This window comes from Papio anubis, chromosome 3 (assembly GCF_008728515.1).
Source record: "Papio anubis isolate 15944 chromosome 3, Panubis1.0, whole genome shotgun sequence".
NCBI classification, from domain to species: Eukaryota; Metazoa; Chordata; class Mammalia; order Primates; family Cercopithecidae; genus Papio; species Papio anubis.
The window spans coordinates 94028999-94047882 of NC_044978.1; the positions used below are offsets into that span (position 1 = coordinate 94028999).

The 18884-nt window shown below is 36.3% G+C and overlaps 1 protein-coding gene across 6 annotated transcripts in view; it reads left to right on the forward strand.

Moving 5' to 3' along the window:
* ATP10D (ATPase phospholipid transporting 10D (putative)) overlaps positions 1-18884 on the forward strand; it is a 116231-nt gene that overhangs the window by 38755 nt on the left and 58592 nt on the right. For all 6 annotated transcript variants that reach the window (XR_646908.4, XM_009206790.4, XM_009206787.4 and 3 more), the window contains 5 exons: positions 1339-1424; positions 11922-12028; positions 12314-12445; positions 12842-12969; positions 13092-13344. Coding sequence is in view for 5 of the 6 variants with exons in the window: in XM_009206790.4 (XP_009205054.3) it covers positions 1339-1424; positions 11922-12028; positions 12314-12445; positions 12842-12969; positions 13092-13344 (706 nt within the window). In the remaining variant the exon portion in view is untranslated. The remainder of the gene's footprint in view (positions 1-1338; positions 1425-11921; positions 12029-12313; positions 12446-12841; positions 12970-13091; positions 13345-18884) is intronic.

An 18884-nucleotide genomic window follows, 5' to 3' on the forward strand; every position in this document is an offset into this window, starting at 1 on the left:
TTTTTTTTTTAAACCCAAACTACTGTTAAGTCAGGGTTACTCTGTCTTACACTTATAAACCCCAAAAAAAGTGTTTTAGCCTACCAATACCTTTATCTTTGGTAAATTTCATCTTGTCATATTGGGCCCACCTCTCTACCTATGGATTTCATTTAGATCCTCTGTGATTGATATGCCTCTTAGACTACTGTCATTGTCATTTCTGTAAGTAGTCTCCTACCAAAGACATTGGTAAAAATCCTGCACAACTTAACATTCTGTTGTACCACTACATACCCACTTTGAGTATTAATCAGCAATTAATATTTGCCGTTAAAAGTAATGGCAAAAAGCACGATTCTTTTGCACCGGTCTAATACTAATCAGCACACTGTGGGTTCGTTAAGGGTGAATCTGGTGACCTCGATATTAATCCTACTATAAACACTTTCTTGTTTTGAGAACTTTGGCAAATTACTGATCCTCTTTGTATCTCTTTCCTCATCTGTTAATTAGGCTCAATTATTATAGTACCTACTTCATGGAGTTGTGAAGAAGAAATTAGCTAATATATTTAAAGTGCACAACAGATTTTAGTGTGTCAAAAGAACTCCATAGATATTACTCATTAGAAAATAAATCATATTATCATATAATTCACATTTTCTTGTTTTCTATTACATACTTATTAATTATGATATATATCAATATCAATAGCATTTATCTTACTGGTCAAAGGGATATGAAAATAAAAGTAATGAAATAAGGTTGATGTGGCTTGTTTTAGGGGAATCCATACCTTAAAGGAGCTGTGCCTACAAAGGCACTTTGCTTATTTGTTCATTGTTTTCATAAAGAATTCTGAAATTATCTGTCTGATCCATTAGAAGATATTATGGATATTGATGTCTAGTTTATTTTTACGTTTTTTTATCTATAAAATTTGGCTGAGATCAAATGCATATATTCTCAGAGTGTTCACATATACATTTAATCCCAAAAACCACTTATGTGATTAAAGACCAACAACAAAAGTATTTTCAGTTTTTCAGTGCTTTATCAATAAAAAGCTGCTTATGAGTAGAAGCTCTCTTCTGGAGAGACCTGCGTGGATTTCAGTAAATGACTCAGTCATTCCCATCACCTGCAGATGTTTATTAATGCTCCAGGACCATTCTAATCCCAAATATAGATCACATAATTATGCCTCTACTTTCCTTCCTTTGGGAAATTCATGATATGAACTTCATTGCAAAAAAGCCTTAGCATTATTTTAAGAACTGGTGAAAGTGATAGAACACTTCAGTATTAAGGGTTTAACCTTGAATTCTTATTTTGTGATTCAAAAAACATTTTTAGGACTCTGAAGTTGATCCGGAGAAGTTTTCCACTAGGATAGAATGTGAAAACCCAAACAATGACCTCAGCAGATTCCGAGGCTTCCTGTGAGTAATACATGACGAGAACGTTTGTGGGTCTAAGTGGAATTGTGTGTTGCAATCGTACTTAATTTGATAAAGTGTTTCTGTACTTATACCCTTGTTAAATCACTAAAAGTCATAACTTTAGCCACCTACTAAAATAGTTTGGCTTATTTTAATTAATAAATATTTACACACACACACAATAATATTCATTCTGGAGGTATCTTGTGGCATCCATATCCCCTTTGTGAAGGCAGCTAGAATTTGGAGTCCTTACCTAATTTCAGGCATCAGCCCATAAGTGCACTATGGCCTTGAGCCAAGTTATCTACCCGCTTTGATCCTCAGTTTCCAGATTTTTATCTACAGTTATAAAACTTTCAGAAAAAAAAGACAATTAGACCTACTTCACAGTGTGAGAAGAGCAAAGTTCCCAAATCATTTTTTGAAATGAGAATTATCCTAATACTATTACCTGGATCCCAAAAGGGTATAAAGACATTTCATGGAAGATCAATATCCTACATGAGCATAGATGCAAAACTTCCACACAAAATTATAGCAAATCAAATCCAACTATGTATGAAAATGATAATACATTATGACCCAGTGGGACTTATTCCCCAAAAAGTAGGATTGGTTTGACTTTAGAAAATAATACAATGTCATTCACCATTCTAGTACTATATTAACAAACCATATTAAACGAATCAAAAGGGAAAAAATAGGTGGTCATCTCATAGATATAGAAAAAGCATGTTACAAAATCTAACTTCCATTCCTGCAAACTAGAAGTAGAAGGGAACTTAATCTGATAAAAGGCATCCATGAAAAACCTAGAGCCAGCAGCATATTTAATCATGAAATACTTCTCCCCTGAGATCAGGAACAAGACAAACTTACACCAGAAGGTCTAGCTAGTGTAGTCAGGCAAGAAAAAGAAATGAAAGATATCAAACAAGAAAAAAGTAAAACTATCTTTTATTCACAGATGGTATAATGTTCTTTGTAGAAAATCTGATGAAATCTCCAAAAATCCTACTAGAAATAATGAGTTTAGCAATGTTGTAGAAAACAAGATCCAGATACAAAAATCAATTGTATTTTAATATGCTAATAATGAGCAGACATTGAAATTTTAAAAAATACAATTTATTATAGCATCAGAAAAATGGAATGCCTAAGTATAAGTCTGACAAAAATGTGAGCTACCTGTACACTGGACCACTAAACACTAGTGAAAAAAAATTAAAGAGCTAATTAAATGGATATCAGTTTTCCCCCAGATTTATCTATAGTCAGTGAAATCCCAATTAAAATATCAGCAAGGTCTTTAAGAAATTGACAAGCTTATTTTAAAATTTAAGTGGAGATGCAAAATAACTAAAGCAATTTTGAAGAAAACAAGAAAAAAGCTAGAAGGCTAAAACCACTTGATTGCAAGACTTATCAGAAAGGTATAATAGTCAAGCCAGTGTCATTTTGGCATAAAGATAGACCAACAGATCAATGGAAGAGATTGTAGAGTCTAGAAATAGACTGACACATTTATGGACAACTGGTTTTTAACAAAGGTGCAAAGACAAATAGATGGAGAAAGGTTATCTTTTCAACAAACAGTACTGCAACAATGGGGTATTTATATTTTCAAACGTGAACTCCAGTCCATACCTCTCACCATTTACAAAAATTAACTGAAAGTGAATCCTAGACTTAAATGTACATCTACAGTTATAAAAACTTTCAGAAAAAAAAAAACATGGTGGAAATCTTTTTACTTTGTATTATGCAAAGATTTCTTAGATACAACACCAAAATTACAATCCATTAAAGACAAAAATAAATAAAAGAACTCATCAAAATTTAAAATTTTGCTCCTCAAATGATACTGTTTTCACAATGAAAAGACAAGTCACAGACAGGAAGAAAATATTTGCAATCCATATATTTGATATAGGACTTCTATTCAGAATATATAAAGGCATCTCAAAACTCAGTAATAAAACAAACAACTTTAAAAACCGTCAAAAGACTTTGAACTGATGTATTTGACATATGAATGGCAAATGATTTTGTGAAAAGATGCAGGTTAAACCACAGAGCTTTACTTGCTAAAATTAAAAAGATCAAGTGTACCAAGTGTTGGCAAGGATATACAGGAACTTGAACACTCATATGCTGCTGGTGGGAATGTAAAATAGTGCAACCACTTTGGAAAACAATTTGGAAATTTCGGAAAAAGCTAAGCATATGCCCATTATATAGCATGGCCATCCCACTCCTAGACAGTTACCCAAGAAAAATGAAAATAGTTTTCCATTCTGTGACCTGTATACAATGTTCATAGCAGTTTTATTTGTAATAGCCAAAAACTGGCAGAAACCCAAATGTTCATCAACAGGTAAATGGATAAACAACTCAACAAAGTTGGTGAAAATTCTAGGAAAAGTAACAGTAAGATGGAAGGAAATGTAGAATATAATAGTAGCATGTTTTAATTTTTTTGTTTTTATACGTTCAATGGTACACATGCAGATTTTTTACGTGGACATGTGCAATGGTGAGGTTTGGGCTTCTAGTGTACCCATCTCCCAAATGGTGAACATTGTTTCTAGTAGGTAATTTTTAAACCCTCATGCTCCTCCCACCCTCCTTTCTTTTGGCGCCCCCAGTGTCTATTATTTCCCTCCATATGTCCATGTATACCCATTTTTTAGCTCTCACTTATGAATGAGAACATGCAGTATTGATTTTCTGGTTTTGAGTTAGTTCACTTAGGACAATGAACTCTAGCTCCATCCATGTTGCTGCAAAAGACATGATTTCATTGTTTTTTTATAGCTAAATAGTAGTCCATGGTGTGTGTGTGTGTGTGTGTGTGTATCACATTGTCTTTAATCATCCATTGATGGACACTTAGGTTGATTTCATGACTTCACTGTTGTGAATAGCATGACAAGAAACGTAAGTGTGGTTGTCTTCTTGATATAACATTTTCTTTTCCTTTGGGTAGATACTCAGTAGTGGGATTGCTGGGACAAATGGTAGTTCTATTTTTAGTTCTTTGAGAGGTCTTCATACTGTTATCACAGGGGTTATACTAATTTACATACACACCAACAGTGTATAAGCATTCCTTTTTCTCTGCATCCTTGCCAACATCTGTTATTTTTTGACTTTTTAGTAATAGTCATTCTGACTGGTGTGAGATGGTATCTGATTGTGGTTTTAATTGGCATTTCTCTGATGATTCGTGATGATGACCTTTTTTTTTTAATGCTTGTTGGCCTCTTGTATGTCTTCTTTTGAGAAATGTCTGTTGATGTCCTTTGTCTACTTTTTAATGAGGTTATTTGGTTCTTTTGTAGTTGTTGATTGGTTTGAGTTCCTTGTAGATTCTGAATATTAGTTCTTTGTTAGATGCATAGTTTGCAAATATTTTCTCCCATTCTGTAGGTTGTCTGTTTACTCTCTTGATTGTTTCTTTTGCTATTTAGAAGGTGTTTGTTTTAATTAAATATGATTTGTCTATTTTTGTTTTGTTGTATTTGCTTTTGAAGTCTTAATCATAAATTCTTTGCTTAGGCCAATGTCCAAAGAGTTTTTTCTGGGTTTTCTTCTAAGATTTTCATAGTTTCAGGTCTTACATTTGAGTCTTTAATCCATCTTGAGTTAATTTTTGTAGGTGGTGAGAGGTAGGGATTTCGTTTATTCTTCTACATATGTCTAGCCAATTTTCCCAGTGCCATTTATTGAATAGGGTGTCCTTTCCCCATTGCTCATTTTTGTCAACTTTGTCAAAGATCAGTTGGTTGTAGACATGTGGCTTCAATTCTGGGTGCTCTATTCTTTTCCACTGATCTATGTGTCTATGTTTTTGTAGCAGTACCATGCTGTTTTGGTTACTGTAGCCTTGTAGTGTAGTTTGAAGTCAGGTCATGTGGTACCTCCAGCGTTTTTTTTTTTTCCGGATTGTTTTGGCTATTTGTACTTTTTTTGGTTCCGTATGATTGTAGAATATTTTTTCTAATTCTGTGAAAAATGACGTTGGTATTTTATAGGAATTACATTGAATCTGTAGATTTCTTTGAGCAGTATGGACATTTTTAACAATATTGATTCTTCCACTCCATGAGCATGGGATGTTTTTTCATTTATTTGTGTCATCTGCAGCTTCTTTAATCAGTGTTTTGTCCTTCTCTGTGTAGAGATCTTTCACCTCCTTGGTTAAATGTATTTCTAAGTATTTTATTTTGTGTGTGTGTGGTTACTATAAATGAGATTGAGTTCTTGATTTGGTTCTCAGCTTGAACGTTATTGGTATATAGAAATGCTACTGATTTTTGTGTATTGATTTTGTGTTTTGAAACTTTATTAAAGTTGCTTATCAAGTATAGGAGTCTTTTGGAGGAATCTTTAGGGTTTTCTAGGTATAAGAACATGTCATCAGTGAACAAAGATAATTTGACTTCCTCTTTTCCAATTTGAATGCCTTTTGTTTTTTTTCCTCTTGCCTGATTGCTCTGGTTGTGACTCCCAGTACTGTGTTGAATAGGAGTGGTGAGAGTAGGCCTCTTTTTCTTGTTCCAGTTATTAGGAGGAATGCTTTCAACTTTCCCCCTTTCATTATGATATTGGCTGTGAATTTGTCATACATGACTCTTGTTATTTTGAGGTATGTTCCTTTGACACCTAGTTTGTTGAGGATTTTTTATCAGAAAGGATATTGGTTTTTATTGAGTGTTTTTCCTACATCTATTGAAATGATTATATGGGTCTTTGTTGTTGTTGTTGTTGTTGTTCTTTTTCTTTCTTTTTTTTTTTTTTTGAGACAGTGTCTCATTCTATTGCCCAGGCTAGAGTGCAGTGGTGTGATCTCGGTCCACTGCAACCTCCGCCTCCTGGTTCAAGCAACTCTTGTACCTCAGCCTCCTGAGTAGCTGGGATTATAGGCACCTGACACCATGCCTGGGTAATTTTTGTATTTTTAGTAGAGACAAGGTTTTGCCATGTTGACCAGGCTGGTCTCTAACTCCTGGCCTCAGGTGATCTGCCTGCCTTGGCCTCCTGAAGTACTGGTATTACAGGCATGAGTCACTGCACCCAGCCTAGTTTTTGTTTTAAGTTCTGTTTATGTGGTGAATCACATTTATTGATTTGTATATGTTAAACTATCCATCTATCTCTGGAATAAAACCATGTGATCATGATGGATTATCTTTCTGATGTGCTGTTGGCTTTGGTTTGCTAATATTTTGTTGAGGATTTTTGCATCTGTGTTCATCAGGGATATTGACCTGAAGCTTTCTTTTTTGTTGTTGTTGTGTCCTTGCCAGGTTTTTGTATCATGGTGATGCTGGCTTCATGCAATGAATTAGGGAGCCCCTAATCTAACTCCTCTGACTTGTTGGAATAGTTTCCGTAAGATGGATATCGGCTATTTTTTTGCACTGCTGAGAAAATTTGACTATAAATCCATCTGGCCCTGGGCTTTTTGTCGTTGGTGGTAGATCTTTTATCAATGATTCAATTTCATTACTTGTTATTGGTCTGTTCAGGATTCCATGCCATCTTTAAGTAGCACCAGATACAGACATCTGGTATCTGTATCTGGGTAGGGACAGAGAGGGGACCATGCAGTGGAAAGAGGGAAAGGCTTAGTCTTAGGAGATAATGCTGGAATTAAATCTTCAAGAACGAGAAGATACCTGGCAAACAATAAAGTGAAAAGAATGGCTGGCATTTCAGGCTGAGGGAGCAACATAGGCAAGAGCACAGAGGCCTGAGACTACAGTGTATTTGTGTTGTTCTATGTGGCTAAGTATGTCTGGAATGTAGGTGAGCAATAAGGCAGATCATGAAGAGGCCAGAACCTAAAGGGCCTTGTGTATTTTGCTTAAAATGAAACATTTATCCTAAAGTTATTGGGATTAGTATTAGAAAAATCCTTCCATGGAAATTTTAGATGGTCTTCATGAAAAGAAGTTAGGCAGCTGCCCCTCTCTCATCAGAAACATGCTCATAAGCCATCTCTTAGGATGAATCCTTTTCAAGGATCATTTCCTCTAGCTGCTGACTCTGAATAAAGTTTCCTTTTGTAAATGTCAGATTCAGGGGCTGCCGTTTCTTCACCTGAGGTCAGATCTGTCTTAGGGTGCAGCCTATACAGCTGTCCTCTTCCCACAGCTGGGCACACTGACTCCCTGACGAGCTCAGACTTGCCCCTAGCAGGATGTATTTGGTTTACGCGGTGGAGAGAACAGGAAGGAACTCTAGTCTGCACTCTGTGGTCTGCAGCATATAGCACTCTGCAAGGAATCTGGCCTAGTGCATGTAGTTAGTAGATTTTTAAAAAAATGTATGAGAACACTGTTGCCACACAAATTTTGATCCTGTGTCCCAATTCTGATAGTTTGTCTAGTGTCTGAGACTCTGACTCTTGCTGCCTCAGAACTGTTTGCTCCTGTATAAACTTGACAAGTCATTCAAAATCTCTGGGACTGGAGCCGTGGCCTACTTTTGTCAGCCTCTCTTTTCATCCTTTGTATATGGTTCTTCTTAATAGACACATTTGAGCATCATTTGCTGTGCTGGGCACTGAGTCTCGTTCAGAGCACTTACCTAGTTCCAAGGCCCTACTAGCTTTCTGTCTATCCAAATTGTCACTTTTCCCTAGGTTTCTGAGCACCATGTTTCTCTGCCCTTTGATTCCCCTGTTTGTGATGGGCTTCTCCGATATCAGTTTGCTTTGAAATTTGCTGCTTTGTTTTCTGATTATCATGACTTGACTGCCGAAGTGGCCTCCCTTCTCGAATCCTCAGATTCTGCCTTCACTAGTGATTGGAGGGGCTTTTGTCTGTTCTGTTCATGTCCATCCTGAGAGCTGGCCTCAGCCTTTGGCAGGGAAGCATTTACTAAGAGAATCAGCCTAGGTGGATACAGTGATTTTCTGTGGAATTATTTTAATCCACTAAACTGGCTCCTTATTCTTTCCCTGCTTTGTGGCCTGTTTTCAAAAATTGAACACAAATTGAGATGCTCAAGCTACCTGTCTATATGACACCTTCTTTGATCTTCATGCTCTAAGCTAGAACTGACATCCTGCCTATTTGTGACTACACTGTATGCTGAATATCAGATTCCTATCATGCTATCATATTTTTACTACTCTTACATGTTTCTACCTGTATTACCTCCTCTTAGACCTCATGAGTCCAGACTGCATATGCTTGTTTTTCTATTTCTAGCATCTGGCTTGGAGTGCTGGGCACATAGTAGATAGATGTTTCATGGAAGCTGTATGTGACAGCCAGTGCTTCATACAAAATCCTGAAGGTTCCATACCGTAAGTGCCAATTATCAGACACATGTAAAATACAGGAAATTTTTGGAATTTGCAGTAAGTGCAATTAATATAGAAGCTGAACTTTTGTCTAACGGTCGTACCTCAAAGTGATTTAATGGTGAAAAATAAGGATTTCAGGAGGAAAACATCTGAGGAACTTTGGAATTGATGATTTTATGTGTTAGATTATTTCCTATAAGGACTCTAGGGATAAGAAAAAAAATTACCACATTGCTAAGGACTGGCTGGTGCTTACTTGGGAATGCTATATGGAAATGTGAATGTTGGGACTTAATTTCCTCATCTGTAAAACGAAAAAGTTGAATTAGCTTAAACTCAAGGATGCATCTAGCTTTTACCATCTCTTCATACACAGGCCTGTGCATGTGCAGGAATATAAACATATACCTGTTAGAAGAAAGTGCTTTACAGCATATGGGAATGAAATGATAAATCTGTCTTTCTCTTTCTTTGTAGTTTGAAACCTTATTTGATTTTTATTTTAATTGTAATTTCAGATAGCAAGGTTATATTAACAAATTTTATATATGGAAGGAACAAGCAGTAACTTGTAAATTGAAGTGTATTGCCAGAAAACAACCTAATTTTCATACTGAAATTAGGACATTTTCAAAATATGTGAAAACCATTACTTTTTGCTTGTTTATTTAAATATTCCAGTGATGTTGCTTTGTATTTTTGCCACTGTAGCAATTTAGTCAAGTAATTACTTCAATAGTTTTTAAATTATATATTACAGAAATTTTCAAAACGAAAAAGTAGAAAGAAAAGTATAATGAACACCCATGTAGCATCACTCAGCCTTAGCTATTTCAGTTTTTCCATCTTTGTTTCAGCTGTGCTTCCACTTCCTTTCCTACCCCTCCACTGTGTCATTTCACTGTAAATACCTTACTATATACTTATAGCAGATAAGGACTTAAATGAGTCACAACCACGATACCATTATCACACCTAACAAAACTTAGGAACCATTCCATAATATCATCTAATACCAAGCTGTTGTTCAAATATATACAATTATCTGAAAAATGTTTTCTAATAGTTGTCTTATTCTAGCCAGGATCAAAACAAGGTCTATTCTTTGCATCTGACTGGTATGTCTCTACATTTCTTCTCCCAATAAATTGAGTCATTGAGCTTACAGAATTGATCACATTCTAGATTGAGGTGACTGCCCCCTCCTTGGGTTGGGCTTCCCCTCCTTCCCCCTTTTGTTCCCCTACATCATTCATTTTTCTGAATAAACGGGTCGTTTTGCCTGTGGAATTTACCACGTTTTAGATCTGGCCAACTGCATTCTTGTGGTGACGTTTAACATGTTTCTCTGGCCATCTTATTATCTGTAAACCATCAAGGGACATTTAAAGAATCTGATGAAAGAAACAGAGTCTCTCCCTGGAAAATAACAAGCATGTATACACACATGCATACACACACACATAAAATATTGCTTTCATTTTCAAAGGCTTCACAGATCTCTGAAGCCACAGACCCCAGGTTGAAATGCCTAATAGAAGTTTGATTAAGCACCTGTAGGGCCGTGGCTTTCTTTCCCATAAATCATGAGGCCCATGATGTCTCCTTGTCCCATTGTAAGATTAGTGTTATCAGCCTTATCCTATTGCTATTTTTTTTATTATTATGCTTTAAGTTCTAGGGTACATGTGCACAATGTGCAGGTTTGTTACATATGTATATATGTGCCTTGTTGGTGTGCTGTACCCATTAACTTGTCATTTACATTAGGTATATCTCCTAATGCTATCTCTCCCCCTCTCCCCACCTCACAACAGGCCCCGGTGTGTGATGTTCCCCTTCCTGTGTCCAAGTGTTCTCATTGTTCAATTCCCACCTATGAGTAAGAACATGTAGTGTTTGGTTTTTTGTCCTTGTGATAGTTTGCTGAGAATGATGGTTTCCAGCTTCATCCATGTCCCTACAAAGGACATGAACTCATCCTTTTTTATGGCTGCATAGTATTCCATGGTGGCGATTCCTCAAGGATCTAGAAATAGAAATACCATTTGACCCAGCCATCCCATTACTGGGTATATACCCAAAGGATTATAAATCATGCTGCCATAAAGACACATGCACTCATATGTTTATTGCAGCACTATTTACAATAGCAAAGACTTGGAACCAACCCAAATGTCCATCAATGATAGACTGGATTAAGAAAATGTGGCACACATACACCATGGAATATTATGCAGCCATAAAAAAGGATGAGCTCTTATCCTATTACTATAAAGTTCCCATCAGCCTTTTAACCATTGATTTTAGCAGCCACCGATTATCATTGCCTAGAATGATTCTTGATTTCATCCAAGTTGAAAATGTTAATTTTCTATCAGGATTTTTTCCCACATCAATTACTAAGTTATCCTAAATACAGTTTGTATTAGAAAAGCAGGATTCTTGCTTGGATTTTTTTTTTTTTATTGTAATAGAAGTTGACAAACAATGACTACCATTGAAAATAATGATAGTTAGAAACTTGTTGCATCTTTTCCTAGGCAAAGTAGTAACTGATTCACAATAGTAAAGACCAGAATCAACCTAAATCCTCATCAGCAGTTGAATGGATAAAGAAAATGTGGCCTATATACACACCATGGAATACTTTGCAGCCATAAAAAGGAATGAGGATGAAGCTATGTGGATGTGGATGAATACTAAAGGCTGTTATCCTAAATGAACTAATGCTGGAACAGAAAAACAAATACGACATGTTCTCACTTATAAGTGGGAGCTAAACATTTAGTACACATAGACACAAAGATAAGAATAATAGACACCAGGGCCTAATTCATGGTGGATGGTAAGAAGAGCGTGAGGTTCAAAAAACGACCTCTTAGACATGATGCTTATCACCTGGGTAATGAAATCTGTACACCAAAGCCCTGCAGCACACAATTGACCTATAAACCTGCACATGTACCCCCGAACCTAAAAGTCTTAAAAAGAAGTAACAAAAAACAAAGCAAGTAACTGAAATAACCAAAGTAAATGGGCCAGAGATTTGAAACCTTTCCTGTGAAATGCCTTTTTACTCCAAGTCAAAAACATTCAAGGGCCATGAAATTTATTTTTATATCCCCACTTTCGCTATTTAAAAGTGAATTTATATGCTGTCTTTCTTATAGAGAACATTCCAACAAAGAACGCGTGGGTCTCAGTAAAGAAAATTTGTTGCTTAGAGGATGCACCATTAGAAACACAGAGGCTGTTGTGGGCATTGTGGTTTATGCAGGTCAGTTGTGTTTCTAATTTTCATTGCTAATCTGTGTTTTTCTACAAGTTAACATTTTTCATTTACTCAAAAATGCAATCTGTTGAAGCAGAAAGGAAATTTTGTCTGATAAACTGAATTATTGGTCTCTGTTTTTCTAAGTGGATCACAAAAGAAGATTAAACTGATAAAATAGATCATGTAACTGTGTTTTATTAAATTGTCTGCCAGAGAGATTTTTAAATATGGTATTCGCTTTTTGGCTTTAATTTGTACATTTTCTATCATACTGCACGTCCTTCATAGGCCATGAAACCAAAGCAATGCTGAACAACAGTGGGCCGCGGTATAAACGCAGCAAATTAGAAAGAAGAGCAAACACAGATGTCCTCTGGTGTGTCATGCTTCTGGTCATAATGTGCTTAACTGGCTCAGTGGGTAGGTAAAATCTGATTATTTGCTGACATCTTTTCAGCAAGATATTAAAGTATTTTACTTCAAAATCATATCTGTGAATGTTTGACTTTGGTAAGGTGGATTTTATTTGTCAGTAATGTTTTTACCTCTTATCCTTGTCTCTTTCGTCCTTTGCCCTGAAAAATATTAATGTTGACTCTATCCATTTACATTTTGCCATAGTACTGAAGAAACCTGGAGAGTGACTTAAAGAGAGAGGAGAATGTATAGCCTTTTGAATTTGAATTTTGTTTCCAAAAACAAACAACTGATGTTCAATCAAATGAATACTCTCATTCCTTCTCCTTTAGGAATACAGTTTTTTGTTTGCATGCTATATATTTAGCATCCTTTTGATGTCTGTGTATTTTTTGAAAGGTCATGGAATCTGGTTGAGCAGGTATGAAAAGATGCATTTTTTCAATAACCCCGAACCCGATAGACATATCATATCACCACTGTTGGCAGGATTCTATATGTTTTGGACCATGATCATTTTGTTACAGGTAATTTTTTATTAAGCTTATGGTAGAATTTTAACATCTTTGCTGCTTATCCAGCTATGTTCAGTTTCACATCCTTTCTTTAACCTATGTTGACATTTTAAAACTTGTTTGGATCTTCTTAGGTCTTGATTCCCATTTCTCTCTACGTTTCCATCGAAATTGTGAAGCTTGGACAAATATATTTCATTCAAAGTGATATGGATTTCTACAATGAGAAAACAGATTCTACTGTTCAATGCCGAGCCCTGAACATCGCCGAGGATCTGGGACAGATTCAGTACCTCTTTTCTGATAAGACAGGAACCCTCACTGAGAATAAGATGGTTTTTCGAAGATGTAGTGTGGCAGGATTTGATTATTGCCATGAAGAAAATGGTGAGTGTTGGATTTCCGTGAAAACCAACCTTAGTATTGGTCTTCTTTTGAAACCACTTAAGTGCTGCATGTCTGACAATTCTGACATAGAAGTGGTTGATTTAAGCATTGAGTACTTAATGCTTCCAGATGGGCTTTAAGCTTCACTGTTGTTCCTTCAAAAGCTAGTAGGTTAAAGTCTAGCAGTCTACTGCCATGGTTTCTTTAAAAGTGAAGTAAATTACTAGTGGAAGTAAAAGGTGGGAATTGGAGGGATGACAATGATATTGTACTATAAATACTCCTGAACAGCTAATGAAACTATGGGCCATTTCTTTGAAAAATATTTTGGAAACAATTCCAAAGGGATTACAGGCTCCTTGTAGCCTCATTGTTTGACCCCTAGGTATCCATTGGTGCTTGATTAAGAATAACTAGTTTAAGCAAAATGAGCTGAACTTCTGACTCTAAAGAAATAAATTTGTAAATTCCAAGTTTCCTTTAAAGAGTTGAACTTTATTAATTTTGCAATTTATAAAAGAAATATGTGCTTCTTTAAAGATAACTCATAGAAGTGAACAAAACAAATTAAAAGCCCCACTCTCCCAAGGTTAACTACCATTAACAATTTGGTGAATATGTAACCAGTTATTTCTTTATGCATACTTCTCTATATGTGAACATATATTTACACATTTTCCCTTTTATGAGTTAGAACATGTAATAGTACTATTTTTGTAAATTGTTTATTTTATTCAACAATGTCTTATGAAAGTTTTCCTAAGTCAGTTCATAACTTAAAATTAAGAATATAGTTTTCTACTATATGTGGTCAAACTTAGTTTGCTATGCTTAATGGTGACCACTTTGTTAATATAAAAGCACTTGTAGTTAACATCACTTATTCATTCACCAAACATTTTGTGAGCTCCCAATATGTGGCATAAGTCCCCGATTGCATGTAATTTAGATTTATGACACGAAGATAGATAAATGAGATTAAAATTATGATAAATAAAATTTGGCATGCATTATGCATCTTGGTACATATATATTTATTCAATTGTTTTTATAAGATACGTTTTTCTCTAAAATATCATGCTAATTTACATTCCTACAACCCAGGAAAATAGTGCTTGTTTTTCACACACAGCCATAATGTAATGAAGTTACACTTTTTAATCTGTGTGATTTTTACAGAGAAGTTAGCACTTCATTGTCTTAATTTGTCTCTGCTTAGTAATGAGATTTTTAACTTTTTATATGTTTTTCGGTCATTCTAATTTCCTTGGTACATTAATTGAATTCTTTCCCTATTTTTTAAATGAGGTTTCCTTGTTCTTGGTAGGCTGTGGGAGAGCTTTTATGTGAAGTCAGGGTTAATGTTCAGCTTGTATGCTTAGTCTAGATTGTCTGTGGTCAGCACCAGTGTTCATTTGTGCACTCATTTAGAACAAGTTCTTAAATACTTTGGATATCAACCCTTATGTTATGTTATCCTTTTCTTCTATATGTGACAAACATTTTTCTGGTTCATTATTTATCACTTATTAGTTTTCTATCACCACATAACAAATCACCACAAACCATAATGGCTTAAACCAATACAAATATGCTGTCTCACAGTATCTCTAAGTCAGGACTCTGGGTATAGGGTGAGTACCTCCTCTGCTCAGGGTCCCTCACCAGGTTGAAATAAAAGTGTCTGCTGGGACTGTGATCTTATTGATGATCTTATGCTTAACTCACTGATATTTCGCAGAATTCAGTGTACTGAAGTTTTAGGACTGAGGTCTTGCTTTCTTGCTGCTGTCATCCTGGGACTGTTCACAGCTCCAAGAGATTGCCTGCTGTTTCCTGCCACACAGCCTCACCACAGCAAAGCAGTTTGCTTCTTCAAGGCCAGCAACAGAATTTCTCATTTTGAATCTTTCTGACATCAGGGAAGTCCTGAATCCTTTTTAAAGGACTAACCTAATGAAATCATGTCCACCAAGGATAGTCTCCTTTCAGATTACTCAAAGTCAGTTGATTAATTACATCTGCAAAATCCTTCCACTTTTGCCACATGGCATAATTTGATCATAGCATAGTCACAAGGTGTATCTACCATGGGGGACAGGACTCTTCAGAGCCATCTTAGAATTCTGCCTACCACAGTCTCTAAATTGTGCTTCCATTGTCTCTTCTTATCAAAAGGTTTATATCTTTGTAATATAAATTTGTCAATTATTATGAATATTATGATTTCTGATGGTAGTGCTGAACTTAGACAACCCATCATGCCTGGTATTGTTAAAAATATACTATATTTTCTTCTAGGTACATGTATTTTTAAGTCAACTTTGGTAACCTGTGAGTGTAAGGGGTAAAATGTTAAGTGTTTATTATGTAATCACCATACACATGCAAAATACAGCTAATCATATTGAATATGATGACACTCTACATTATGTTTCATCTTATAGTAAAATTTAAAAGCCATCACTAACCTCCACCAAACAGAATAGATCATTGTTAGCATTTTAATGCACTTTTGGGGTCTTTTTTTAACACATATATATGTTTTTTGTTTTTAAGATATGCATTTGCATGCACACACACACTTATGTTTTTGTTTTTAAAACAGAAATGGCATCGCAGTGTGATTTTACTTTTGTAATTTTTCTTAAGACTTCATCATTCATTATTCAATAAAATGGAACCACATTAATAATGCTATGCTAAACCTCTGTAGTGCATTTGTGAGGTTAGTGTTTTCCTGAATTCTTTGACCATAGTTCCCCATTTTTAGGAACTGTCTTGCAGCAGCAATGTTTCATAAAATATACAGCGAGAAGCACTGCTGTGTTTTTTTTTTTGTATTTGTAGCACAAAATTTTGTGTTCATAACATTTCAAAGAACTAATAGTAGCCCTCTTCCACTCTAGTCACTGAACATACATATCTCTGCCCAAGTGAGTATTTTTCGTTTATGCCTCCTCACGCAGAAAAGATACCAAGTGACTGGGAATCAAATGCTATCCTGACTGAACTGTAATTGATAAGCTACCTGTTTGGGAACCAAAGTTCTAGAGGTACTAACTTTGCCTTTGACCACTTCTCTACCATAGACACACCCAGAGCTTCTGGTCTTTTTTATTCAATGGTTTAAAATTAAACACATATGTACACACACACACACACACACACACACACACAAGTGGAGACCAGTTCTCTCTAGAAGTTAATTCTGAGACATATTTTCACTGAAGTGAAAACTATTTTAACCATGTATCTGTGTTTTAATGGCTAGTCCTTTAGGGTTTTCTGTAAAAGTGTTGCCTAGGAGATAATTTGGTGAAGAATATTGCTGCTTGGAAACAACTTCTTACACATGCAATTGCACTAAACACACCTGACAACACCATTGTATATTTTAAAACCTTCTAGCTTCAAAATGTGTTCCGTGTACTGGCAGCATCAGCAACATCTGGGCATGCTTTTACATTGCAGAAACTCAGACCCCTCTGCAGAGCTTCAATTAAGTGCATTTTAATAATATCCCCAGGTGATTAATATGCATATTAAAATTTTAACAAGCCACTCCTTTAAAAGACTGCTTTAAAGAGAATGACTTTCTTAAAACTAAACTTTTAAATTTAGGATAATTTTAGATTTACAGAAAAGTTACAAAGATATCCTGGAGGGTTCCAGCATGGCCTCATGCCATTTCCCCTGTTGTTATCATCTTGCATTAGTCATGTGATATATTTGTGATAAGTGGTGAACAAATGCTGATACATTATTATTAATTGAAACACATACTTTATTTGGACTTCCTTCTTTTTTACCTAATGTTCTTTCTCTGTCCTAGGATCCTAGCTAGGATACTGCATAACAGTCATCATTTCAGTTTCTCTAGATGACTGTTTCTTGGATTTTCTTTCCTTTTGATAAACTTAGCAGTCCTGAGTGGCATTATTCTGGGATATTGTAGAATGTCTATCAATTTGGACTTGTTCGGAGTATGCCTTTATGATGTACAGTTTGTGAATCTGATTTACGTGGAGACAGTAGCATTGAACACTTTCCAAGAACAAGGATTTTGGAATCAGGCCTCCTAAGTCTGCATCCCATTCCCACTACCTACAAGCTGTGTGGCCCTGGACAACTATCTAATTTCTCTGTGCCTCAATAAAAAAGATCAGTGACACTATCAATCTCATTGGATGGTTAAGAGAATGGGAGAAGATAATTCACCTAAAGAATTTAGAACAGCAAATGGCATAAAATGAGTTCTCTATAAATATAGCTGTTGTTACTGTCGTTGTTGTTGTAAATATTGTTGTTAAAATAAGAAACAGGCCTATCTTTTTTTTTTTTTTTTTTTTTTTTTTTTTTTTTTTTTTTTTTGAGACTGAGTCTGGCTCTGTCGCCCAGGCTGGAGTGCAGTGGCCGGATCTCAGCTCACTGCAAGCTCCGCCTCCCGGGTTTACGCCATTCTCCTGCCTCAGCCTCCGGAGTAGCTGGGACCACAGGCGCCCGCCACCTCGCCCGGCTAGTTTTTTTGTATTTTTTAGTAGAGACGGGGTTTCACCGTGTTAGCCAGGATGGTCTTGATCTCCTGACCTCGTGATCCGCCCGTCTCAGCCTCCCAAAGTGCTGGGATTACAGGCTTGAGCCACCGCGCCCGGCTAAGAAGTAGTTTTCTTTTTGAGACGGAGTCTCGCGCTGTGTCACCCAGGCTGGAGTGCAGTGGCGTGATCTCGGCTCACTGCAAGCTCCGCCTCCCGGGTTCACGCCATTCTCCTGCCTCAGCCTCCGAGTAGCTGGGACTACAGGCGCCCGCCACCACGCCCGGCTAGTTTTTTGTATTTTTAGTAGAGACGGGGTTTCACCATGTTAGCCAGGCTGGTCTCGATCTCCTGACCTCGTTATCCACCCGCCTCGGCCTCCCAAAGTGCTGGGATTACAGGCTTGAGCCACCGCGCCCGGCCATACAGGCCTATCTCTTAAGGAGCTCATGGTCTGATGTGGGAGGCAGATATGCAAACATATATTATCATGTTCACTGTCATAAGATATGAAGTCAGTGTTCTTGTTCCATCTAGTTTTGATTTTCAGGCAGTCAGTATTGGAGGTGGATTTTGTACTGATTAACGCATGGAATGTTGAAGACAGGATATTGGACGTTCTTACAATGCTGGAAATGTGTGGGGAATTAGTTTAGAACAAAGGTTTATATATCAAGCATATATGGGTGATACAGTTGGAGAAGGTTTAGCTGAATGGGTTATTTGCAAGCAGGCAAAAGTTGGAATGCTGGAAATGTTTGCAGATTTAGTTCATAGTGAAAGGGTTGATGGAGGATTGATGATACAGTTGAAGGAAGCTCTTCTGAATGCTGTTCACCCTCGTTTTGGGCCCTTTGGAGAGCACATTGAAAGTATGATAAACCCTTTGTTTCATAGACTCATGCCCACTTCTTCCATATATCAAATTGATGCAAGTAACAGGCTATAGGAAGATTACTGGGTATTTGAAGAGGGTAATGGGAAGAAAAGACAGATTGGGGATTA